Raw genomic sequence first — 26533 nt, 5'->3', positions numbered from 1 at the left:
GCCCCGCTTGGTGAGCTTCTCAAGGGACGCTTTCTACAAATTCCCCATTTTCTCAGGGAATGATCACAATTTGATGGAGTGTTTTATTCCCCAGGGCTTCTAAATATTGCCTACATGATCAGACCCTTCTGCAATGCATCCTGGCCTAACCTCATTTATTTATGGGTAAGGCCAGAGCAGGAGCAGGGTGAGCGGGCAGGAAGGAAAGCGGCCGCCTGCCCCCACAAAGTCGCATCTTGGCCCTGAGGGAGGCGGGACATGAGGCCACTGCAGGCACCGGCATCGCACCCCCAGGGCTCCCCGAGCTCCAGCATGGCCACGCGGTGCGGGATGGATGGTGGGGACAGGGAGCACCCCCCTCACCTGGACACTGCAGCAGAGTTGTCACCAATGTTTTGCGGGTCAGACTTCGCGGTGCCAGAAATAACAGGGAGCAAAGGCAGATGCAGGAGGAGAGATGGGGGCTCCCCTGGCCCCAAACACAGGCAGCAGCTCACAAACCACCAACAAGCAGCAGCCCAAGCACCGGACAAGCCTTCCCACCCACTCAGGGGAGCAGAAATGGGATAAAAATCAAAGATGCAAAAGAGTGCGATCAGTGTAGGATCAAGGACAAGCATCTATGTTAATGCTTTTTCTTATAATTACAATCACTTACATTAATAACTGCGCCTCCTCACTAATCCCTCCTACACTTCTGATTATTGAAAAGGAGCTGTTTTCCAGCCTGATGTGAAAAATGAGTCTACGGAAGCATCAGGCATTATAAGAAATCCCGTCTTAGCATCAAGGAAGCTGCAGCATGGCTTTCGCTCTGCCCAGCAGAGCAGCTGCCACTGCTCACATTCTACAGAAACAAAACAAAACCAAAAAACCAACAACCACAACAAGCAACATGGGAAAACAAAGCTGTTTCAGTTTAAATAGCAGGGGCAGAGATCATGTTCTGCACTGAACAGGTTCACCGAAAGCTGGGAAATGAACAGGGAGTGGAAAATGCAGGGATGTGTCTTTCCCTCTTCTACTCTGCAGATAAAACACACATGGAGGAAGTCGGGGTCCACGAGATCGAATAGCTCGGATGCCCTGACATCAGGTGTGCAAAGGCTTTTAAAGATAAAAAGAAGCAGCTGAAGCCCCTGGGGTGGTCAAAATGCCTGTAAAGGTTTGGTACCCAACTCCTCTGCACAGTGGGGTGCAGGTTCCCAGATGTCATCTCAAGAATTTCCTTTGGGAAGCAGAAAATAAGTATAAATAAATTAAAAATAATACATTTTCTAGCATCTGCTGTTTTGCCAGCCATCACCTGCCCTGAGGTTTCATGTGGGCACCTGGTTCTGCGAGGATCTCACACCTCCAGAAATCCAACCACCCCTGTGAAACATCACCCTTTCAACTAAGTAGCAAGAGACAACCAAAAAGGTGTTTAATCATGTGTTTTCAGCCAGTTCCTGACCCCTATATGTCTGAAAAATTAGTCAAAAGGCAGCCTTTATCCGTCCGCAACTCTGCGTTATGAGCAATTCCTGCACGGAGAGGTGAGGACGGCTGAAGTTCCAAGGGCTGTGAGGTGGCCATGGGTCACGTTAATGAGTGACCACCGAGATTGAAAACCAGCCCGGATAACATAAGAATGAAACGTTGCTCAGAATCTCCATCCAGAGACCTGCATGCACTCAGAGCCTTGGCTCGCTTCAAACACAGAGCTCGCTTTTATTTTCTATTTTGATTTTGCATTTCTTTGTGGTGCAGGTTGGTACCATCCACCTTTCCCAGCTCATCAGCGCAGCAAGCAGGCCACGAGGAGGAGGAAGCAGTCAGCAACTTGCTGTACCCCTTGGTCCATTCAGCTCTTTGACTTTTAACATGCTGTGAGGTTTTATGTTTTTAAATAAAAGGCTGAAGTGCCCCAGCTCATGCTCCCTGGTCCTTGCTGCCGCCTGCATTGCCCGGCAAAGGGATCACCATGTGCAGGGCACGTTGCACCAGAGCTCTGCTGAACCCCAGGCACTGTAACAGTGCAGAACCTCAGTTCCCCTAGCAATACTGATGTTACAAGGCTTGCTTTTTGACCAGGGAGAAAGCTCCCATGCCACTGGAGACCAGACTTCATGTTGTGTTGCAGGGAGACTTAAGGAGAGGGATGATGGTGAGGGTTCAGCTCTTCGTCCCACACCTCCTGGCAGTGCCACCACGCTGTCAGGGACCAGGCAAAGCCCCACAAGCCATTTAACAGAGAAAATGAACCCCCAGCTGGCTGACTCCTGAGCATTCACTTGTAACTGTGCTGATAATGCTGTTTCTTTACACAGATTTTCTTCCCTTGCCCAGCAGCATTTTCTTGAACACTCAATGTACTTCTCCAGAGATGTGATCTCACAGTAGTCACCTCACATGGCTCGCCCCAACACACAAGTAGTTGGGAAAAATTTGGCATCCCAGCACATAGCAAGGACTGAATGCTGAACCAAAAATACCATAAAACTGCCTTTTGGGTCCTGTCGGCCCTTGGAGAAGGCTGCAAACCTGACTACCATGCAGGTTTGCGCTTGCTTTAGCAGCCCAAGACCAATGCGTCTCCAACACCAGGAGGCTGTGCTGCCCCCACAAGCCTGCCCTGACCTTGGGCTTTACCAGCAACAGTTCTGATGTGGAAATGGATACTAGAGCCTGGCCTGAACTACTGATGCCCACCCCAGCACGTGCACATTCCACTGGTAATCCCATCATCAGCACCGTCGCTGGCTTCTTCCCTTGCACGCCCACACACTTCACTGTCAGTGGTCTCCCTCTCTCCTCATTCTAATTTTGTTCCATGGACCTTTACAGATACTAAAGACTGTGGGACAGAACTCCAAAAGGCCACTGGGACTGCCAGGAGAAACTATGCTGCTTTGGAAGGCAGATCATCACCAACAAAGTCAGCCCAAGATGTTCCCATTGCAGCTGGAAAACGAAGCATTTCTTCTGCCTCCCCCTCAACCCACTCAGAAAGCCAGTGTTACAAAGTCAATTAAACGCTCTATTAAGTGTCCCAACACATTCCCAAATAGAGCACTAACACGGGGCGTTATAAGAAGAAAAAGGAAGCAGCAAGCTCCAGGTTGTATAATGGCCTGTGCACACATCAGGATAATCTGTGCCACCTCCCAGGGGGTAGGAATAGGAGCTGAGCATCTGAATCCTCTCACCATCTCCAATAAAAAGAGCCATTTCTCTCTCTGCTGACTGCACCTTCAGACTGAAACTGATTGATACAGGCCCATCAGCCTCTCTGTCTGCTGCTAGTACCTGCCCAGGGACCGTGTTCATCCACTGTCAGTCCCCATGGTGCTGCTCAGAGCACATTGCTCCAAAGGTCCCCTCCAACATTCTTGTTTTGGTAAGAATTGTGTCTGCCATAGGGAGATGTTCTCCATCTCCAGGGCAGGGGCTGCTGGTGACACAGGAGCCCATGCACCTCACAGAGCAGCCTGGATTCGAGAGTCAAGGCTACTGTGTCCCATCCTGACTCCCAGCCCCACTTCAGCCCCCTGGGCTCGCAGGGGAGCTGGCAGGGAGCCCAGCATCGCCCAGCCCAGCCACAGAAGCTGGTTTAATTACAGTGGGTTAAGCAGCACAGAAAACTCCTGAGTCACAGCAAGCTGTTAATTACCAACCTGTAAAGGGATTTGAGGGCTCACGGCGGCGAAGCCGACTCCATCTCGTCCTGTCATTAGCAGCGCGCTTGGTTTGACTTAAGTTTATGTGACTGACCTGAATATTTATACCCCTGGGGGTGGGGTATTTTTTAAAAGCCACGATTTCTACACAAAAATTCAGGAGAAACACAGCAATTGCTGCACTCCATGGCCCTCATCTCCAGCTCCCTCTTCCTCCTGCAGGAAACTCCAGGGTCCAACCCCCTGCCCACCCCTCAGTGTGGCACCTCGCTCCTCCTCCTGTTCCCCAAGAGGGGACCCAGTTGTCAGCATCTAGTTGAGCCCCAGGGACCCTGCCAGTCATCATTGCAGGACTTTGGTTTTCAGGAAAAACAATGTCAAAGGGGTGACTGACAACAGCTGCTGCCTGCTACACCAGGGGCTGCAGAGCGTGTCCATCAGTACCCTTTGGCCCTCTGAGCCCGGTAGGAATAGCAGGACCTGGATTCCTAAGGAAAAATAATGCCTGCAAACTTTAAGCATCCATCTCCACTTGTTACCCATCTATCCTGTCACCGCAGGCAGGCGGGTCTTTGAGAAGGGCTTCACACACAAAGCATCATGTGGAGGAAGGACACGGGGCTCTCCGGGGCAGCGAGCTGCCAGATCCCCAACACAGGCTCTGCCTGCGCCTCAGGATGGAGGTTTTTCTTATGGCACTTCCATCCCATCTTTGCCCCCACAAGGAGGTGGGGGTGCCCAGGAGCCACGCACGGCCCCAGACGCCAGCCCGGGACAGCGCTGATCTGGCGGCACGCTCTCACCACAGCTAATCCTCTTTGCGATCAGCAGCTACCGACTAATTACATCCCCAGGGAGTGCACAGACCCTGTGGAAGGGGCTGGGGCACATGGTGCACCAGAGGTCCAACAAGGGCCGGTGGATGCCAGCTCCCACCGCAGTGAGGGCAGGAGCCCAGTGCTCCTCCCTGCTTGCTTTAGCCCCTTCTATGAAATTTACGTGCCAACACCAAAACAATTTCAGCACAAACCCTTTCCTCGGCAACCCCTTTCTCTAAACCCATCCTTCAGCTGCTGGAGTTTTTATCCATTTCACTGACCTCCCTTTTCCGCAGGCATCCCTCCCCGCAGCCGAGAGCAGGAGCTGCTGCGGTGGCTCCTGCAAGTAGGGCAGGATCAGCCCATCCGCGGCGTCAGCACCTCGCACTGCACCATGCCCCGGGGAGATGTTCTGCTCAGGGCACGGTTTTGCCCAGCAGCACAACTTGGACCACGACGGAAAGAGAAGCTCAGTGTTTTCTGGAAAGTATTTGCTACAGCGATTCACCAGCTCTGTGCAATAAAGCTATCTGAGCCGTGTTTGCACCCGGCTGCAGGTACAAGGGGAGCAGTGGAAGGGAAACACATTCCATGAAAGACCCAAGCACATGCTGCCCCTGCATCTTGACTTGTGATATCACATGCAGGATAATGCACGTGTTATAATATATACATACTTCATAGGCACATAAAAAGGAACCTAATAGCATTGACCAGTGAGACACAGCATGTCCACGACAACACAAGCATTGTAGAAAGTATGGTTTTTATAACACAGAAAAAAACAAATGCCATTCTATGGTCTGGATGTGGCGTGGTAGGTATCAAAAAACAGTAAGAGGACTCTCGCACCCACTGGGGGTCAGGACCTGGCACCCAGGGATCAGCAGCATTCTTCAATGAAACTCATGACAGCTCCTGTTTCAGGCTAGTTAATTAGGCAAAGGGGCATCCTGCCATGCTTATTTAGTAACACAACATGCATAGTTCATTCCTGCCTCAATACAAAACCCCTGGGGCCATCAGGGTTACTGGGAGAGCATTGTGCAGCACAGGGCAATCACACTCCAAGCCAGCTCTTGCCGGATCACTTGATCCCTTGGCAAACCAGGCTGTGAACAGCTGTGATTCCTTACACCCCAGGTGAGACAGCCCAGCACCTTGATGGAAACCTCCTCCCTGCCTGCATGTCACCAGGCTGAGGCTGCAGGGAATTTGGGAAAGCCCCAAAGCACCAGCTCTGACTTGGTGGGAACAGCTCGAGGTGCTGTTCCCAGGAGCTGGCTACTGGAGGAGGTGTGATGAGGTGGGAGGAAGCTCCGGGCACCTGTACTTCTGTTCTGGCAATTCACATAAACAACTTATTTAAAGCTGGGTAACGTGCATTGTGGCAAGCAAGCAAGAGAAGTGGAGGTCAGGCACACTTTTGGGCTTCCTCTCTGCTAGTCATTCACAACCTCCAGAGCCATAGACTACCACAGCCCACATGCTTCTCCTGGAATGTGCTGCCAAAATGCCACGCTTGTACCTGAATTCTTCAAGTGTCCTAGGCTCCCAGTCCTCACCATCATCTTCTGACCATGCCCAGAAGCTCTCCGAGACCCAAGGCTAAAGGAAAGCCAGCCCGGCTGATGGATCTCCTGGATCTCTGGGCTTGGAGGCACCACCCAGCTGGTTGCAGGTGGGATGCTCTAGGAGCAACCTTCAGCTGGACCAGAGCACCCAAGCACTCAGCCCAGGAGAGCGCAGAGACAATGAGGGAACTGTAAGTCACCTTTGCCTTTGGTGGCTTGGCACCTACACAACTCAGCTGTTTGAGTCCACAGGAGAACCTCTTTTAGTATTTTCTTCTCTTTTGCTAGGTTTGAGTGTGCTCGGCTGAATGAAGTGCTGGGGAGGAGGTAGCTCCTTGGATGCCTCCCCAGGTGGCTGCAGAAGGTGGGATGGGATGACAAGGACCTGGAGCCTCCGACTCCATCTTTAGATCAGGAGTGGGATGGGGACGAAAATACCATGAGTAAGTAATACTGCATCTTTCCAGGGAAATCAGAAGTTTTAGAGGGCTGTAGATAGGGGTGAAAGCCCTCCCCACTTCCTGCATTTCCCTCAATTTTCTTCTCCCTATTTCATAACAGCAATTGCCGGACACCAACACCTCCCACACTCCCCTGCTGTTGAGAGCGGCCCAGAGATTTGACCAGTTGCCCCTCCTGATGTACCCCTCCACATGTCCAACTAGTTGGGACCTGCCATGTCCCACTGATGGCCCATGCACGCAGCAGAAGCACACATGGATGTGCAGCAGGAGCTCTGCTTCCAGCAGCGTGCAACACCCTAATGCAGTCTCACCTCCATCAGTAGGCTAATGCATCTCACAAGGTCTCTCCAAGCATGCAGCTCCACTTCCCAAAGACCTGCTCTGGCCACACGCTCCCTCCAAGATCCACCTTAGCCACTTGCAGGGACGATTCCTCAACAGTTGTGATGAATTTGGAGGTGAGCCCACGCTGAAGGATCAGGGTCAGTGAGCGTTAGGTTGCCCTTCACCTGCAGCATTTTGCGTGATGCCACCAAGAAGCTTGAGCTCCCCCGGTGAAGTGGTGCTGCTAGTGTGGCCACTAGATACCATCATGTTACTGGGGTCACACCGCCCCCCCAACAAGGACCAGCCTTGGTTCGGATGATGTTTCCCACCAAGCTGTGACAGCTCACACCAGCACAGGGAGAGCAGTCTCCCTCAGCACAAGTCCATGAGTACTTCTGGCAGTGAAGATGACCTAGTTAGTGAAAATACACGTCCTGTATGAGCATATGAACATTATTTAGGGCTTTTTCCTCTCCCAAGACGGTTACACAGTTTTGCTGTGAAACTATAATCACATGCAACCCACCTCCAACACCACGACAAAGCTATCACTGCTCACAGTGACGACAACTCTATTCGAAGAAAACAGATTCTTTTAGCGCTGTTTTGCTGCAAAATTCCATCCTTCCTCCCAAAACCAGGCCACAGTGGCCCATGCTCACTCCCTCCCTGCAACTTGGGCTGTTTGAAGCCAGGCTGGAGACTTTGCCCAGGCTCCAGCGTTCCGTGCTGAGAATGCTGCCTGTCTCCACCCAGCTCGAACTCCTCTGCACGTACCTGACCTCAGCTCACATTTCCTCATCAGCTCACACACAGCTTCCCAGGGCAGTTCGCAGTCAAGGGCCTAATTCATAAAGCAATTAATGGATCAAGCCTCGCTACTTCAAAGAGCGAGTTCTGGTATTTGTGTGAATCTCAGGGCTTGGAACAAGCTTGTATGAGCTGTGGGCAAAAAGAGGATCAGACCACAGAGCAATTTTCTCAAATCAAGCAAACCTAAAGCCTGAATGCAATAACAGATCTTGCAATGTTTCTCTTTCCTCAGAAATTTTCGATCAAGAACATTCACAGCTCAGGTGCTGCATTTCTTCCTCAACTCTTACCGAAATAAACCCCATAAGCCCAGCCATCCATTCTGAGCTGCATAATGACTCTCTGTAAAGGGAAACAAAACCCTAGACATCACAAAGCCCAGGTGAGACCTCACTGTGGGGTTTCACTCTGTGTGAAAGCACATGGATATCGCAGTGCTGAGCAGCAGCCAGAAACCCTAAGATGCACACAGGTGCAAGGGTGAGTTTACCAAGGGTGTCTAAAAGGGTTTACTCAAGAGATGAGGGAGCCAAGACAGAGTCCAGCCTTCAAAATCTGAAATTTAATCCCAGGTGTCAGACAGTGACCCTAGAGACAAGCACTGGGGAGAGGTCATCTTTCCATGGATCCTGCAGAGAGTTCCACATTACCAGGCACAACCTGACCCCAAATTAATTCTCTAATTAATTAGTTAACAGGCGGGTGCCAAGGGGAGCACATTAAAGCCATTACACCAACCCATGAGGTTTCTGAAGTCTCGAAACACATCATTGCCCAAGGACTTCAACATGGGGCTTCAGCCCTACCCAAGGGACCACACAACCCTTGGACACCTCCTCTTCTCACCCAAGCCCTCAGGGTGGGAAGGAGGCAGCGGTAGGAGCAACAAGCAGAGCATTTCAGTCAAAAACAGCATTATGTACAAGGAGGAGGCCATCTGACAGCTTTACACCTCCGCACACGCTGTGTACCATGCCGGGAAAGCGGTTCTCCTCTGTCACAAACAGCAGCAGCTTCAGGAAGAGGAGAAAATTACTGGGTGTAATTGAAACTGCAGGGAGGAGCTAGGGACATAAAATGTAATTACCCACTGTGGAACAGAGCCAAGATTAGCAATCCTACTTCTGGTCATTTAAAGTTCCCATTAACTTTTCCTTGTGCTGATGATTTCGGTTTTGTGTCTTACTGGCTGTGAGATGGAGCACTTCCAGAAGAAAGCCCTGTGCATCCTCTCATAATGGTCTCAAACCACCTGAGAGGAGGGAGTGAGGGTCTAGACTTTAAACAAGGGTGTGGAAGATCTCCTTCTCTAGCTAGCAAAGGGGAGTAGGATGATGCTCCACCTGAGCCCCAGTTGCACCCCTCTCTTCTCCAGGCATCAGTGGCTGGAGCTGGCTAAGGTGCCTTTTTAGTGCTTGGGAAGATCATCTGGGTGGGCATCACAATTCAGAGACCTCCGTGACTACAGCTGGTGAGAACGGGTGGACCTCGGACCATCTCAGCCTCCTTCTCCTCTCCTTTCACTCCATCTCAGCAGGCTGCACCATCCCCAGCCAATTCACATTGGAATGACACCCTGGACATGTCCACAGCCCCCCTCTGCTCAGCCACTCCCCGGTCCTGCCCCGGGTACCATGGCACAGGGCCCTTCCATCCGGGGACGGCAGCAAAATCCAACAGGACATCGTCTGCCCTTAGCTGACTTGAAATCCTCTCGTTGAGGTCCTGCCACCTTCCCACTCCATGTTAGCTCCCTGACAGCCTCACCACCCGAGGATGCAGGAGCTGCAGAACACTCTCCACCAGCCTCCTCCCAGGCCTGGCCAGGCGTCCCCCTGCAGCACCAGGAGGAGGATGCTTGTTGGTGACTCTGGCACCTGCATGACCTGTTTCTATTTCCTCACCCTGCCCACTGACTCCTTGGACACCTCTGTGGAGCAGCGGGCACTGTTGGGGGTGCTCCAAACAGTGGCCATCCCTTGCTCCACTCCTCTTGCGAAACCAGCATGAAATCAGCGTATAGATTCGAAATCCATCTCCGTCAAGAGATGGAGGACCACAACCTCCAACACTCTGGCTTCACCTGGCAGAGACCAGGCTTCAGCAGCTTCTTACAGGTTTTTCCTTTGAAGGAAAATGCACCATGTTTTCTCCATTTTAAGCAAGGCGAAAGCACCAACCCCCAGTTCAGAAGGTGCCTGCCCCCGCCAGCCCCCTTACCTCCACCAGGTGAGGCGTGGGGTTGAAGCCACACATGTTGCAGACTTGCTGCCGGCAGCTCGTGCAGGTGTTGTAGTTGGGGGGCTCGCCAGAGCCCACGTTGATCTCCGCCTTGCAGAGCGGGCATGAGACCTTCGCTTTCGGCACTTCCTTTGGCTTGACACCCTGCTCTGGCTTGCCCAGCTTTGCCGTCGGTGCAGCACCGGCCTGGCCCTGAGCCCCCGCAGCTTTGGGACCAGCTTCTTTGCTGGCATCGCTGAAGACAATTTTTGGAGGCACTTTGCCAGGAGATGGCTGGCTCGGAGGTGGGGCCTCTGGCTGGACCGACATGAGCGTGCTCGCCTGGGTCAGGAGGGATGCCCCAAAGCCAAAGAGCTTCCCCGTGAGTCCCTCCTGGGCTTGCTCTTGTGCTCCAGCCCCGGAGGCCGGAGTGGTAGGCTTCACCCCGGGGTCTGCCACCATCTTTCTCTGCTCAGAGGAGGAAGGCTTCGTTTGCTGATGCTGCGGGGAGGACCTGGCCACCTCCTGAGGTTTCGGCTGGCCTTGGTCATGCGGTTCCCTCTGCGGCGTGGCGGGGTGAGGTTTGGGTTGCTCGGGAGGCTGGGCACGGGCAGCTGGAGGGGTTTTATCTGCACCCGGTGGGTGCTTGGCTGGGGAGTGGGAGGGGGACGGCGAAGGGGAGTGGAGCTGCTGCTGGCTCTTGGAGCGAGGAGCGGTGGTCATGTCCATCCCCAGCGCCCGCTGCATCTGGCAGTTCAAGCACAACCATTCCTGTACCTGCAAGACAAGGAGAGGACATTGGTAGTGAGCAGCAGGCAGGCTATGGCCAGCAGCCCCAGCACATCCTTAAGGTCCCCTAAACAAACCCTACACAGCTAGAGCAACAAGTCACCAACCCCTGAAAAAACACATTTCAGCACCACATTCTTCATGAAAAATATCTCTCAGTCGTGGCAAACAGACCCCCCCTCCCCATCTGTCACAGGTACTCATGGCACAACACATCAGTGCAAAAGCTTTAATTAGCTTTGCTTTGCTCCCAAGGCTTCTACTGTGAAGCTCCTGCTGCCACGAGGCTCTGCCTGCAGCCAGCCTGTTTCGTGCCTCCCCCGGGGCAGCAGGGTCTTTCCGAGGGCTCCCAGCCCCACCATCTCCCTAAAGCACATTTCTTTGTGCTCCTGCTTGGTGACCAGAGCCAAGGCCCCTCAGACAGGAGCAGAAGGCTGGCAGGAGGGGCGACTCCACAGAGAGATGCTGCTATAATGCCTGTGTACAAATGCGACGCTCCCCAGCACCGGCACGCTGCCCGCTGCCACCAGGTACTTCCCGGGGAAAAACCACCATCAGATGCCCAGTGTTTCCCTGGGGCTGGCAGAGATGTTTTTTTGGGAATCAGTGTGGTGGCTGTGATACTCCACCCAAAAAATTGGCTCTGCAGCCCATAAGGGACAATGTGGGGCGGGTTCTCCTCGCACAATGCATCTGCGCTGCTGGGCAGGCAAAGTGCCGACCAGGGAGTAAACAGGTAATTTTCACTCTCGACACTATGAACTTCTGAATGCAAATGAAAAATACAATGCTCTCTAGCTAAGTGGTGATAAATGAAAGACTTCTTCCCTTGAGAGATGTTACCTGTGACATATTAATGTCTGAATTAAGTTAATTAAAGAGGCTGTATGAAAGCTGTGTGTCTTCCCATACAGGGAATCCCCAGGATGCTCAGCAGCTGTACAAATATTAATATATAGCCCAGTCAGCAGGACAACCAGGTCTGCCTGCAAAAGATTTCTCCAGGACAAGCAACTAAGGTGGCAAAAAGAACCAGAGCAATCCCAGAAACTGGAGCAGCATCCAGGACAAGCAGATCCAGAGCACCCAACAGTTCCCAGTCCCTGCACTCTCCTGGGGCTGCATGAGATGCAGATTTTCCTGACTTTCATTGTAGGAGCTGTTTTCTCACCTTGGTGTTACAGATCACCTCTGAGACTCGATGTAATCCCACCGCAGAGACACCGACTGTCCCGTCTCCTTGCCCAGCCCCATGTCTCCAGGTCTGCCTGGCCTTTTGGTTCTGCACAACTGACTCATAACCTGCCTGCAGGGTTTTTACCCCTATACTGCAACTACAGGCACATTTTAAGCTTTTTTTGCCTCACAGGAGCTGTTGGCAGAGATGCAGTTGGGTGTTTTGGCAGCTCCTCTGATGGGACAGGACAGTGAGTGCTGGGAAGGGAGACCGATGTGCCCTGAACCCCTCCGCACAGGTCCCCTCCCCAGGAGCATGCTCATAAAGCCATCAAATAACAAACTCACTGAAACAGAGGAAATTCAGATCAACTAGGAAAGATGGATTAAAACCAAAGGGCGCCTGCTGGCTGCACCCCTTGGCTCCCTGCCCAGCCCCTGTCTGCCCCGCCAGGTTGCAGAGAGCTCCATGTTGCCTTCATCTCCAACAAAGCTCTTCCCATCGCCTCACAAGCCTTGTTGCACATCAGCTCCATCTTTTTCTCTCAGCCTTTGCTGTGTGTGCCAAGCTCCCACACCACTATCCCCACCAGCTTCTGCTCCAGTGTTTCACTCGGAACCCAGTGAAAAACAGCCTTGATTTTTTCCCAGCAATTTTGCATTACATTGTTGGTTCTCCAAGCTGCTCCAAATGAGCCATGTTATATTTAGCTCCTGAAAATACTGCTTTAGTTTTTAATTTCTTATGGTCTTGCTGTCTGTCTTCTGACATACAGAATTCCTTGCATTATTTTTGCTTTCACACCTCCTAGAATTTCTTCCCACTATTCTATTTCGGGAGAGCGTCTCCCAAAATCCCATCAGCTTTGCCTGCCGTCCCCATCAGCTCCGATTAAGGGAGAACCAATCCCTTGTATTCAGGTTCCCTCTCCCCACAAAGTTCCCAGTATTCAAGAAATACAAATCTTCCTTCTCTGCATAATCTCCTCGCCCACAATTTAAGACCCTCCAGCAAGGTGGAAATCAGGGGAAGAGAAGATATTCCAAGATCTACGTGGGGGCTGTTTCCATTTAGATTTTAGGGGACCACTATCACCATATACATAACAGAGGACACGCTCCACACTCCTGTTTTTGTGCAGTCTGTGTTTATTGCAGCCTGGCACAAGATTTAGCTTATTTTCTGGACTGGGAAAAACACTTTGCCACTCTTCTGCATAAATTTTAAAGCAATCAAGCAAAATATTGAGGGAATTCAATTGATCACCCCTGACTGTTTACCAGCTTTAACAAGAAGTGGACACTGCTGGTGAATACTCAACAGCTCTGGCTTTGCAGGAGAATGGCTCCTTGGGCACTCAGAGGTACCAGCCCCACATCCTGTGGCCTTGGAAGCCGCACACAGCTCATGGACAAGCCCACCAGAATCTTCCCAAGCTCAGGGGCTGGAAAGCAACGTGGTCATCGAAGGCTTCTCACTCTCCACAGTAAACATGGCTTATGCAACTGAGACAGAAAAAAGCCAGAGGGCTTTCAGGTGGGATGGAAACCATCGAATTGCTCTTGGTGACTTCCTGAGGAATGACTGAGGAACACCTGTGCTGAGGAGCAGGAGAGAGCTGCAAGAAACAGAGCAGGGCTGCTACCCAAGCAAGCATTTGAAATGTAAATTTATTAATAGTTGGGATTATCACAAATTGCCTGACCAGCCTCTGCTGATGCAACTGATGACACAATGCGTGGATTACACAGATCAAAGACAACTTAAAGGATCCTGGAGGGAACACAGTAAAGAGGAGGGGTCAAGTCATCCTGCCAAAGATCCTTCCCCCAGGAAAGAGAAAGGAGGATGGAAAAGCCTGGGCATAATCTTTACTAATCCAACCCCTGAAAGTTTTGATTTGGTGGAGAACTGGGAAAACAAGATGCAGAAATACATGAAACAGAGGACTATTCAGCTGGCTTGTGTCGCCGTCCTCTAAATGCTCCTCTGCTTGCCTGTAGATTCACCATACAGAGGGAAAATGCTCAGAAAATATAACAGAGATAAGGGCAAGAATGGGAAAAGAATAATTTGTTTTTTCAGCACAACGAACAGTCTGGGTCACTAGCAAAATGAAATGTCCATCAGTAAGAAGAGAAAAAACCCTGATTATTGAAAACTCTAGTTCCAGCTCACCTTGTGGGAATGCTGGGGTAAAGCTGCGTTCTCTTTAATACCCTGAGACTGGCTGCTCGAGCATGCTAATTGCCTTCAGCCCTGGGAATCTGACTGGAGGAAATACTGAAAAATACAAAGAACATGGGGATGTGGATGATAAGTCTGAAACCAAACTGGTGTCTCAATGAAGAGCAAATGGGACTGGCTAAAAGTGAAGGTGGCTGCTGTGCAAACCGGAAGGCACCATCAGAAATATAAATTCAAAAACCATCACAGCTCAGCATACCGATGTCAACCAAGGAGGCTCAAAGTGCTTAAACCCATATGAAAAACAAAGGAACTTCAGGAAGAAGTCTCTCAGAAACTGTAAGAAGGATCGATTGAGGGCATCAGGGACAAAGGCCACCCTAGAAAGGACATGGGTCCATCCCTGGGTGGAGATGGTGAAGCTGTTAATGAGACAGATACGGCGAATGTGCTGTAATTACTGTCATCGAACAGTTGGGAAGAAGCAGGATAACACTCATTACGAGGATGAAGCGTTTCCAACTTATTAGCAATTGAGAAGAACATTCAGCAACATCTACCAGCACCAGAAGATATTTAAATTTGGCAGATCTGAGCAATTTTGCATCCAAGAGATCCAAGAAAGCTAAGAAAACTGCTGCATGCTGATGTTCATTTCTAAGAGGAAATTTTAGAAGACTTCAAGTCTTCTGCTTCAATAGCCAAGAAGGCAGAGGTATGGCCTGAAGGGCAGAGCCAGACATCTGTCTAAAACAGAAAGACAGCACTGGATTCTGGCAGCAGAGAACCGAAGGGCACGCATATACGCCAGTCAACGTGGTTTTTGGGAAAACAGGACACGCCAAGCAAACCTGATTTTATTCTCTGCACATTTGATATTAGTAATGCACAGAAGCAATATTCTTGATGTCGAAAAGGTGTTTTGACCTAGTAATGCATGACATGCTGACAAAAAAAAAAGCGCACACTATAAAATATGAATAGCGAATACGCTAAATGGATTTCAGACTAGTTACCTGTCTGAGCTGGAAGACAACGAGGATTCACCACAACTTAAGTATCTCACTGTGGCTAACACCACTCACACGCGGCAGATTTCGGTAAAATGATGAATACCGATGAAGACGAGTCTCTGCTGCCTGGCAAAGCTGCGCTCACTCCGGAGCTGGAGGTGGGAGTGAGGAGGTGGCTCAGCCCCCTCCTTCCAGCACCCAGGGACTCCTTCCAGACCCCTCCACGGTTCCGCACTGGCATTTTAAGGAGATTAGTAAAACACTGCAGGAGATATAGACTGGATCTGTAAGAGTGATGCTAGGGATGCAGAAAAATGTCTGAAATGAGAGAATTAACGAGGTTGATCTTTTTCGTTTATCAAAGAGAAGATTAAGAAGTGACTTGATTACGATATAGCAGCACATTCGGGGAAACAATATCAGGTACTAAAAGGTTCTTAATTAGGCAGAAAAAAGCATAAAAAGAACTAATGACTGGAAATGGAAGCCAAATATATTAAGCATCACTTTTAACAGCAGATGTTTCTAACCATTAAAGCAAATTACACACATGCTGTTGCGCTCAGCAGAGTCTCAGGGAAGTAAAGCTTGCAGGGCTTTCATCTATAGGGTGTTTGGATCATCCTGTCTTTACTGACACATGGTATGTCAGCACTCAAGACCTGAGCTGCACCAGGCCCGTACACCGTACCCAACGCACCCACCACCACCAGCCTCCCCCTTCCCACCACCACCAGCCTCCCCCTTCCCACCACAGACCCCTGCAACACCCCAGAACATTCCTGTGAAATTCCTCTAAGCAGCAAGAAGAATTATAGGCGGGCACGTGCACGGCAGGTCAGACCCTGACTCTCTGCATAGAGCAGGGGTTTGCACGGGCATGTGGCGGGGACAAAAAGCATCCCTGTACACTGCAGCTTATCAACCTCTCGAGAAAAACACCACGAAAAGCACCCAGATAAAAACGATTTGAAACAGAGACAGCTTGAGCTTAGAAAGCTTCTGAAATTATTCTAATGCCACCTGTTTTAGGAAACTATGTGGAAACAGTCCGTCCCCTGGATTTGTTACCAGGAGATGCAAGGGATGCTGGTAATGTGCAGACTGTTTTGTTCTCCTGAGGTAAGACAATACAGCTCTCAAAGTAACCTAAGTATAGAGTTCAGCCTTTGCAGTAGACAGGAAAAACTTCAAAATGAGCTGTAAGCAGAAAGACTTCTTAACTGAGCGTGTGAGGTCTCTTCAAGCCAACAATTAGGATTATAAGGAAGAATAATTTTGTTTTTGCTGAGGGTTGGTTATTTTGGACCACTTGGAGGCCACCCAGGATGTTATCCTACTACATAAAAATAAAAAAACTGAAAAGAACAGGAGAGCACTAGATGATCATTTTTAAGACTTTAGAGACTTGAGACTGAAAGGTTCTTCACCAGCTCTGCCCATTTACAACACCTCACGGCAGCCAAAGCCATCTCACCTTGCCAGCTATGAGACCCTGTCTCACATATAGAGGTCATTGTGCACTTCAGGAGAACAGTTCATCTGACTTGGTTTTGGTGATTATTTTGGGCTGGGAAAAGCAGGTCCCAGGTCATCTCAAGTCAAGCATGGTCAATCTCATCCTAGGTAGGCCACTTTGAACAGGACAGAGCAAACAAGCTTTATTCAGCAGAATATACAACCCATCCCCCTCCTCTGGCAAGAGACAACAGGGTGCACAGCAAGCTGAAAAACCAGAAGCCAAGTTCCTGGGAAATCAGAAGAGAAAAGGAGCATGGGTTTCCTCCAAGTTGCCTAAAATGCATATTTCATATTCTGCAAAACTGGAAATCTTGGAAGAAAACACATTTGGGAAGAGCAAGACAGCAAACCCTCAGCAGGAACTCTTTGACTCCAAGAGGGGGTCTGCCCCAGAGCCACCTGTCGTGAAGCCAACCCCCAGCAGACACACCCCAAGGCCATGGTCACAGCTCCCTCCTCTGCTTTTCGCAGCCACCAGTACAGCCAGAACTAAACAAGTACAAAAATACCCAAAGCTGTAGTTGAGTAACTGAAGTACTGTGTTAATCAGCTCATAGAGAGGCTCCGTGCCAAGAGGCTGACTGGATGAAGAAGGGTTTCATTAATGGGTGCGACTGGCGTACCCTGGAGGAGCCCTGCAGCAGCCTGGCCTCTCCCCAGAGCTGCCCATGACCTGCCTGCCAGTGTCCTTAGGTGCCTTCAACCACTCAAAGAACCATCGTCCTGTGAAATCAGCCAGTCAGTGAAACGTCCCTTCTCCTCCGTGCTTCCCAGATCTGCTCCGGAGGAGCTCTCCAGGGGGTTCATCTTGCCTTTCACATCGTCCCGCTGAAACCTGCCACAGACATGTACCCCGCAATTAAAGCCACATCCCGATCCAAGAGCAGAGGTGGTGCCAGAAGGCAACCCCCAGCTAGAGAACAGAGGGAACAGCAACCGCGGTAGGAGCTGGGAATGGTTGCAGGAGAGCAGGTAAAGCTCAGCAGATCCTGGAAGAGCTGCTGATGCATGGAAAAAACTAAAGGTACCACCTGGAGAAGGCTTCCCACACCATCTCAGACCAGTTGGTGGAGCGTACAGCAAATATATGCCTTATTCTGAAGTGTTTGGGTTGTTTTTCAAAGCACAGCCACTGCTGTTTTCTCCTGTAGCAACACAAGGAAGTGCTGGGGGCAGGAAAAGGAGCCACTGTGGCTGGGATCAGCACACGGCCGGCGTGCAGATGCAAGAAAAAGCCTGCACAGCATCCTGTGGAAGCTGCGATGTGGTGTATGGCCAGGGTCTGATCGGAGAACAGACATCTCCCAAGACACCTCTGTAGGAGCAGGAGCAGGAGCAGCTCAGGGTGCAGGAGCTGCAGGGTGTCCGTGGCCATGCTGCTCGTCAAGACATCACCAAAATTGACGCCTGCACCCAGGTGGAGAGGAGGCGGATGCAAACACGCTGTGAGCGTGGGCTGAAGCTTCCTGGTCCAAATCTAAAGCACAGTTTGAGCAGAACCCAGGGCTCCGGAGGGACTGTGCAATTAGGAGGCTTTTGGCACTTAATTGACAAGGGAACTGGTCACTGAGGCACTTCTGAAAAAGGCCACCTTATGCTCATCTTTATCTTCAAACATCTCAATACAAACAGAATCTAGCCCTTAGCACTCTGCCCAGGAGGGGAAACCACCGAAGCCATCAGTAATCATCCTGCTAACTCTTGCCAGAAAATAATCAACTTGCTCGTTTGCTGGCGAGCGAGAAGAACCAACCCCCAAACTCATCTCCTTTCACCGCAAACAACAGATGGGAAACCGCGTTTGTTCAGAGAATCGAGCTGTGGAATAAGACAGTGCCATTTCATCCTATTAGTCACTTCTTAACCAGTTTCCTTTTCTCTAGTTAGCACTCCCCCAACTAACCGCAGGCTGCTGAAGCAGGTCATCTCCTCTCCCCAAAGCGTGTCGGGAGGCATTAACCCACCAGAGGCTCTGCAGATGCTCTGGGTTTTCAAGGCAGCCTCCAGCTCCTGCACCCCACTGTTGGGATGAACTTTACCCACACCATGCAGCCACCGACAGAGATGCAGCAAATGTTCCAAGAAAATAACTGCACGCTGCAGAGGTTTGCCACTAACCTTGGTCTGCCGTCACCCGTGGGACAGCGATTCCCCCGTGGCATCCCGCATGGCCATGGTGCCGATCAAGCTGCCAGCTCCTTGGGAAGCACAAGGATCCCCTTCTTCACCACTCGCCCATGCTGGCAGAGGGAAATGGATGGGCAGGAGGAAACCTCTCCAGTGACAGACCCAGTGCTGCTCCTCCAACCCCCGGCCCCCCTCCGAGAGCGGGTCCACCTCGCCAAAGCTAGGCACTGCCTATGTAAGCAGCGCTGCCGCCCCAGGCGAAGGGACAAGTCCTTCCAGTTCATTAGGGAAGGTTTCTTGTGCAATTTGCTGCCTGACTAGCTCCTGTTTAGACAGCCTTTGTTCCCCATCCCGCAGAGGCACATGAAAGGTTTGGACGGCTGCACACGCTCAGGGTGCTGTCCCTTGGGCTTTGTCGGGGGGACCAAAGAGCTCCCCAAAGGTTTTAACCTCTCAAGCTTTGCATGCCAATGTGCTTTAAGTGCAGCCCCAGGTCCCTCCTGCTCCGTGACGTGGGACATCCCCAGGAGCCCTCTCAGACAAGGACAGCCCAATGCCTCGCTTTGCCTTTTGCTGCTGCCGAAGGACAGACGTCCCAAGTAACAGGAGCCTCTGGTCCTGCTCACTTATTGTCTTCTGCAGGACTAAAATAGAAGCCTGGGAGGGAGCAGGGAAGCTCAAAACTTTCCATTCACCACTACCTCCTGCTCAAGGCCAAGAAACACATGAGGCCATGGGGTTTCTCTGGGTGCAAAGTGGCTGCCACATACATCAGGGATGCAATTTGGAGCTATAATGCTATAAAAAGCATAGGCTGCTTTTGATAAATAGACTTGTAACAGATTAGTTGAAAAGCAGCCCAGTTTTGTATCAGTAACACAGAATAAAATCATCATTCGGTTACTGCGTGGCACCACATTTATTCAGTTACAACAGGGCCCCGATGCAGCCTGGCCCGTGACTTTCTGGCTCCTTTGGGAACCCTCCCGGACAACTACAGCAATAAGAGATATCAGCTGCAGCTCAGGGACTCAACTAAACAGCCTGGAATATCCAAAGGTCCCTTTATGCCGCATACTGTGCAGTTCTGTGGCAGCACCAACATCAGAGTATGGCACAGCAGCAGTCAGGGTATAGAGGATCACAATCCTGTGACCCAGTAGAAAACATCTAGGACAGAAGTTTTCAAACAATAAAGACAATCCTGGTGCTAACATAAATAACTCTCAGTGTTTTCAGAGACAGTCACAGGCCAGGTGTTATAGTTTCACATTTTCTCCAGACTGACGGAGCCAAGTTTGGTGTCATTTATCCTGGTCCAATATGTATTTATGAGTGAAGCCACTGGAATGAACAACTTCTGCAAATGAACATGTTGGAGTGGATCAATGTGTCCAAGCAGAATGTATTTTCTGTCTTTTTTTTTTTTTTAATTCTGGATTAAATATGTAATAAATGCTCTTGTGGAATTTAAGGCCTGAATATAGACAAGCCATTGCACAATCTTTTTACATACCTAAACAGATTTAATTGCCCAATTATTCCAGATAAACACGATAAGTTCCCTGTCATGAATAATTTATAATCCAGCTAGCCACACAATCTATGAAACACCAATCTATGGTTGCAGCAAAGGAGAAGTGAGCAGATGCCATGATCCTGAGACGTGTTGCTGGGTGTCCCTCCTCAGGAGCTGACCGCACTGGTTTCCCCAGGAATCCCATCAGGTCATTGCAATGGAGTTTAGGAGCCGCAGAGCAGCCCAGCGGGACACAGGGCACTGAGGATGGAGGTCTGCAGGGCCAGCACGAGGGCCAGTACGGCAAGGGAAGGAGCACTGCGGTGGGATGGAAAGTCCTGTCCAGCCAGGACCTACCGCACTGGGGTAGGAGAGACCCAGGAGAGGGACCTGGAAGGTGTCCAGAAGGAGGGTTAATCCTAAACCCATGATAAAGCCATCCCAGGCAGCCCCTTTCCATGCTGAGGCGTAACGAACCACAGCACCAAGCACTGTTCTGGGAAACCTGTTGTACCAACCACACATCGATGGGCAGGAACCACCTCCAGCAACCCCAAACACACACAGAATGCCTTCCCATGGGGCTCAGGGCCATAAAATAAACTTTAAGCATCTTAATGACTCTTCGAGATGCAGATGAGAGGCACTGGGTAGGCTCTCTCCAGCCTGGGCACCCAACGCTGCCCTTCCCTGCCCTGCTCTTTCCAGTAGATGCTCCTGAATCTGAATTTTATTTATGCCACTGCTTTGTTCCAACATTCCCACATTAAAGGCTTTGGGATTTCACCCTGGTGTTCAGCAGCAGCAAGAAGAAAGAGCTGCAAGGGCCTCTGGAAGGCTTTGGCTCTGTCCTTGCCCCCAGGCAGGACCAATCCAGCCTGCATGGCTGCCGGCTGGTGTTTGTCTAATTTGGTCTTTAAAACTTCCCACCTGTTGTGGGTTTACAGGCTGGGTAGCAAAAGGCGGAAGGGGCTTCAGCTTAACCATCCTAACTGTTAGAAAATGTTCCCAAAATATTAACCTCAACCTTCCTTGCAGTCCAAGTCCATTACTTGCCATTCTACAGAACACAAACACTGAACAGCAGCAATTTTGTTCATTAAAACCAGCCTGTGAACAGTTTCCCTCCTGAAAGCATCTGCCCAGGGGAGCACGTCCCAGGATCAGGGCCACAATGTGTAAACTGTCTCTTAGAGGTGGCCGGCCACCACCTTCATGCTGCATGACTCTTGGTCTTGATCTTCCCTTGGGGCTCCATGGCTTTTAGACACAAATAATGGTTTTCTGCATTTCCAGGTACAGTTCTGTGCATTTTTAGGAGCTGCTCAGGCAGGTTTGGAGGATGACGTGCTACAAAAGTTGCTCAGCCTTGCATGGTCCCATCAAAGCAGCCTACAGACCACCTGCTCCAGTCCCACCTCTTGGCTTATCTTCTTCTGGAGAGACCCACTCGGGTGGCCCTGGTGGCTGAAATGGTCCTACAAATATGGGCCATGAACACCAGAAACAGTCTGTTCAGTTACCAGCTATTAATACCTATTTTAGTAGAGTCCAACTGTTAACCTAATGCTGGCACTAAACCATGTCTCTAAGTGTCAAAATCTACGTGTCTTTTAAATCCCTCCAGGGGTGGTGACTCCACCACCTCCCTGGTCAGCCTGATCAACCCTGGGTAGCCTGTTCAGCCCTTTCGGTGAAGAAATTTTACCTAATATCCAATTTGAATCTTTCTGTGTTGGAATTCCTATCCCCATCCCAACACACCTGGACCCAGCTTGAAGTCATCATCTACTAAGTAAAATATATCAATTCCAACACAAAAATCTGTAAACAATTAGAATTTGAACAGACACCTGTAAAGCTGTACCACTGTTAATGGAGTTTTTATAGCCATTACGTAACCTCTAAGCAGGGGACACTTAATTGCAAGCCATCTACAATAGCAATCAATGTGTCTTCAAAAAAAAAATTACTAACATGGACAAATACAAAGTAAGATTAAAATCAGGATTTTTTGATCTGAAGTCATTATTGCCACGGAGATCTAAACTGGTGCACCCCAGAAAGACATAATCAGAAGGGGTCCTGCTGTCAGCAAGGCTGCCTCTTACTATCATCACCTGAGCCAAAATCTGAAGATACCCAATCAGGAGAACCCTCCTGATGGGGCCCAAGGGGTCATCATAGAGCAACTGGCCCAGGACCCCTCAGCCCAATTTCAAGTCTTGGGCAGGTCACAATGAAAGCTGGTTTCGTTCTGCTCAAACAAGGGGCTGAGTCCTTGGTTGTAAAACTAGAAACCATTACAGAAGAAAAAAAATTTCAGATAGAAATTGCTCAGTTAATACAAAAAATATTGCAGAGGCAAATTATTCCTCTACATTGTTGAGGTTCTTAGCTTTTCTTTGAAATATCTCCAAATGACAGCAGCTTTGAGTCAACACAAAAGCCTCTACCAAAAAAAAAAACAACACCAACCACAAGGCCCACCATGCAAGAATTCTCTGACAAGCACCCTTTCTGTGCAAACACGCCACTGCCAACTGCTACTTGAAGGCTGCCTTTAGCCCCTTATTGCCCCCACAGCTGGCTGTCGTACTCCACGGTACACAGGGAGTGTCCCCCTTGCTGAGACAGCACTCCTGCTGCTGAGCTACAGCGATGTCTCTTGCACCGGTGGCTGCAAAGAGAAGATGGCATAAGAGATGGAGATGCATCAGACACTGGTGCATGCAACCCAAGCAATAAATACCACAGGAATAAATCAGGTAGTCCATTTGAACGAAGTATTTAAAGCTCCTTGACGAGGGCATCCATCCACACCATCATAGGTGACAACTCTGTCTGCAGGAACGGGCTGGTGTTTAATGAAATCTCAAATTAACTTGTCAGGCAGATAAAAAAAAAAGCTTCTCTTACTTGTAAATAGTGTATTTTCAATTAAAGCATCACAGCTGTGACAGAGCTATCTCCAGGCAGCCATCCTATGCCTCTGGCAGGATATTTTTGAGAAGGCACACAGTTTCTACAAAAGCATTTCTTACTCGAGCCCTACAGCTCAATACATTGTCTGCAGGTGCCAAACACACCCAGCACCTCCACCCCAGGTCCTGTCCACCAGCACTGCCGCCGCGGAGCACGGTGGTCCAGGGGACCGGCACCGCGGTGCATCCATCCCCGCAGACAGAACACCGCGGAGGATAAAACCGTGCAGTTCAAGCTGATTTCACCCCCTCTTTGATTTGCTCCAATGTCAATTAGAAACTGCTTTTGGAGAGAAACAATAAATCCTGTCACTGTGGCCCAGCTTCAAACTCAGGAGACTCCAGTGCAATCAGGAGGTCTTGCTCCTGATTTTCGAGTGCTGTGCAGCAAAACCTCCAGCTGAGCAGCGGGAGGCGTGCTGACCGTGAGCAATCAGACCCAAACTGCCTTAAATTGGGCAGAAAAGGGATGGATTGGCTGGCAAGAGGGAAGCAGCAGGACCTGTGCATCAGGAGGAGGAAACATTCTGCATCCAAATAAATACCACCCTCCCATAAGCTCATATCTGCCCACAGACTCATCTGTTGGTGTGAACCCCCCAGCCTGGCCTGGCTCCAGGCACTCTGTGGAAGAAGGAGAAGAAGCGGGTCTGAACCACGGTGTGCAGCAGGCATTGGGTTGCAAAATGGCACATGGACAACAGCACCTTGGGGGATGCTGCTTGTTGGTGAACAGCAACCCACTCACTCAAGGAGAGGGTCTTGCCGTGCTGGGACCTGCACTTCCCAGGGGAACATGGGAAAAGTGGTCAGCTGGAGAAGATGGGGGACTTGGAACAACAGCCTGAGCTAGCCAAACGCATCAGGAGTGCAATGAAGCCTTCGCTTTTTACATAGAGTAACATAGCATCAAATGTTGGCTCTTGGGTGGGATGGCATGGCTCTGAGACCACTTCCTGCAGGGGTCATGGGGCTGCTTGAAGCCCTCCAGATACTACATTCTTCAAACTATCAGATCATGGGGCTTTTCTTGGCAGACCTGTGAAAACTTTACCCCCAGGATCTGCATAAGGCATTATTTCAACACATCCCCTAGGTGTCAACGAGAATTCAGCACCTGGAATTAGTTATGGAAAACAAAATTTCAGAAGTCACTTGGCTTTTTGTCTTCCTAATTCAATAAAGCAATAATGATCATCTGCTGAGAGCAAGTAATGGTATCCCAGAAGCAGCTCAAAGACAGATGGCAGCAGCAGTGTGCCTGCTTGGTGATATTTCTCAAAGCGCTCTCCAATTTGAAAGCCACAATCATATCATTTGGAAAATTAATATGGTAGGTCAGAACATAAGGTAGAGTTTGTAAAAACTAATTTCAGGGCATTGGCTGGGCTGGCCCCGTATCTCAGTATTGACTTGGGACTCAGAGGAAAGACACACACACACACAAAGAAAGAAAACCACACCAAAAACCAACCAACCAAACAAAAAAATCCCAAAACAAAACAAAACAAAAAAACCCATGCATCAGGATTCATGTCCTAGTCTGACTAAAGTCCTTTGGGCAGGTTGCTCAAGACCAGATGAAAGCAGCATGTCTGGGTATGAGAACTCATAAACTAACTGTGCTTCACCTTTTGGTATGGACCCATTCTCTGCCTCAGCACCACTGGTCTTGCATTAGCACAGTGTGCTCCACCAAACACCAAGGGTATTTGCTTCTCCTCAAAGCCTGAAAGGTTTCACAATATGTAGAGTACACACTGCCCATTGCAGGCAAAAGGGAGGCATGTGTGCCCAAGCATAAGCTTCTACCCACAATAAGCATGTTCATTGTTCCTGAGGAATCCAGAAATTCAGGTAATTCAACTTGCCCTCAAGGTAATTTTAGCACAGACCACTATTTTTTAGACAGACCTTTCCACTAGACCTGGTATTTTATCTACCAGGCATCATAGTCTGTTCACAGCGGGAAGGAGCAGCAGTGCCTTTCAGGAGATCAGGAGAAACACAGGTTGTCTCCCACGGAAGAAAGAAGATGCAGAATGTCTGAAAGCACAGGAAGGGCTGAGCAGAACAAATGCCTCACCCAGCACCACCATGAAGCTGGTTCTGGAGGAAAAACTCACCCAAGGAGCTGCAGGGACATGGACTTTCCAGCTTCCCTTGCAGCAGCTCAGCCCCTGCAGTTCACCCCTTGCCTGTGTCTCCAGGCAGTGGGGTATTTTACAATTAAGAGAGGCAAAAAAACCCTTAAACTAAAATCCCAAGGGGAGTTCCCATCCCTGGAGCCAAGTCCAGCAGTGTCCCCACTCTGGCACATCCAGCTGGTTGCTGCACTATACACGTGCCCCTATACATTTGCATCCTTATCAGGTGTTTATTAGGGAACACTTGCTGAGCCCGCATTTCTTGCTGAGTTACATGCAGTGACAAGCTCTTTTGCTCTTTGGGGACAGGGCTTCAAATAGCTGCTAGCTTGTGGCAATTAAAACGGGCCGAGCGCTGCCACCGACGCGGCCAGCCTGCGCTGTGACTGATGCAAGCGCCGTCTGCAGTGCTCTGATAAGGATGGGGGATGATTCAGAATAATCTAGGCTTTGCTGAACGTACGAGCCCGAGCATTTGTGCTTCTGTTTCCATCTAACAGGAATACTGTGCCATGCTTGTTAGAATGGGGAGAGGGTGGCTGGGGGTAGGTGGGTATCAAAACTTCTCCATGGGACTGACAGACATGTCTGTCCTGTCCACTGCTCAAGCCTCTCCAGCTCAAGGGTCTGGACAGACACAGCCAGGGGGTGACAGAGCAGGTGGGGAGGGAGCAAAAAGTCATTGTTAAGTCGTCTTCCCATCTTGAAGGGGTTTGTGAGCCATGGCTGGGCAGCAGGGCTGCTGCACAAGCAGTTGAGGCCCAGTTAAGATGCAGGAGGTAGGCAAAGTGGGCAGGGGGCAAGGGACGGACACACTGGCCCTTCAGTCTTCAAAACTGACTTCCAGCTGTTTTAGTGTCATGTTGTGTCCACCTTGTATCTATGCCTTACCTCATTTTGACAAACCTTTAAACCCACAGACCTGCCACATAGTCTGCTCCACACTCAGACCACATCTTTCCCTGTTGAGCCATTCCAGCCCCTTGGCTTTGATGTCACCTGGGGCAGGACACCAAGCCAACAGCACAGCCTATTCACACCATGAACAGACTCCAGAACTGAAACATCCCACCCTTCAGCTGTTCATGATGAAAAGCTACACAGCCCAGATAAAACAGCATTTCAATCAGAAATAACCAGATTTCACAGTCCAATTAGCTCCATGCTCCCTCAGATAAGGGCTTTCCAGGA

The 26533-nt window shown here is 50.1% G+C and overlaps 1 protein-coding gene across 3 annotated transcripts in view; it reads right to left on the bottom strand.

Moving 5' to 3' along the window:
* BSN (bassoon presynaptic cytomatrix protein) overlaps positions 1-26533 on the bottom strand; it is a 92667-nt gene that overhangs the window by 32793 nt on the left and 33341 nt on the right. For all 3 annotated transcript variants that reach the window (XM_065845484.2, XM_065845485.2, XM_071813147.1), the window contains exon 3: positions 9879-10655. In XM_065845484.2, coding sequence (XP_065701556.1) covers positions 9879-10655 — 777 coding nt within the window. The remainder of the gene's footprint in view (positions 1-9878; positions 10656-26533) is intronic.

Source organism: Patagioenas fasciata, chromosome 10 (genome assembly GCF_037038585.1).
Source record: "Patagioenas fasciata isolate bPatFas1 chromosome 10, bPatFas1.hap1, whole genome shotgun sequence".
In the NCBI taxonomy this organism is placed as follows: domain Eukaryota; kingdom Metazoa; phylum Chordata; class Aves; order Columbiformes; family Columbidae; genus Patagioenas; species Patagioenas fasciata.
This window is presented reverse-complemented; position numbering and strand designations above follow the sequence as displayed.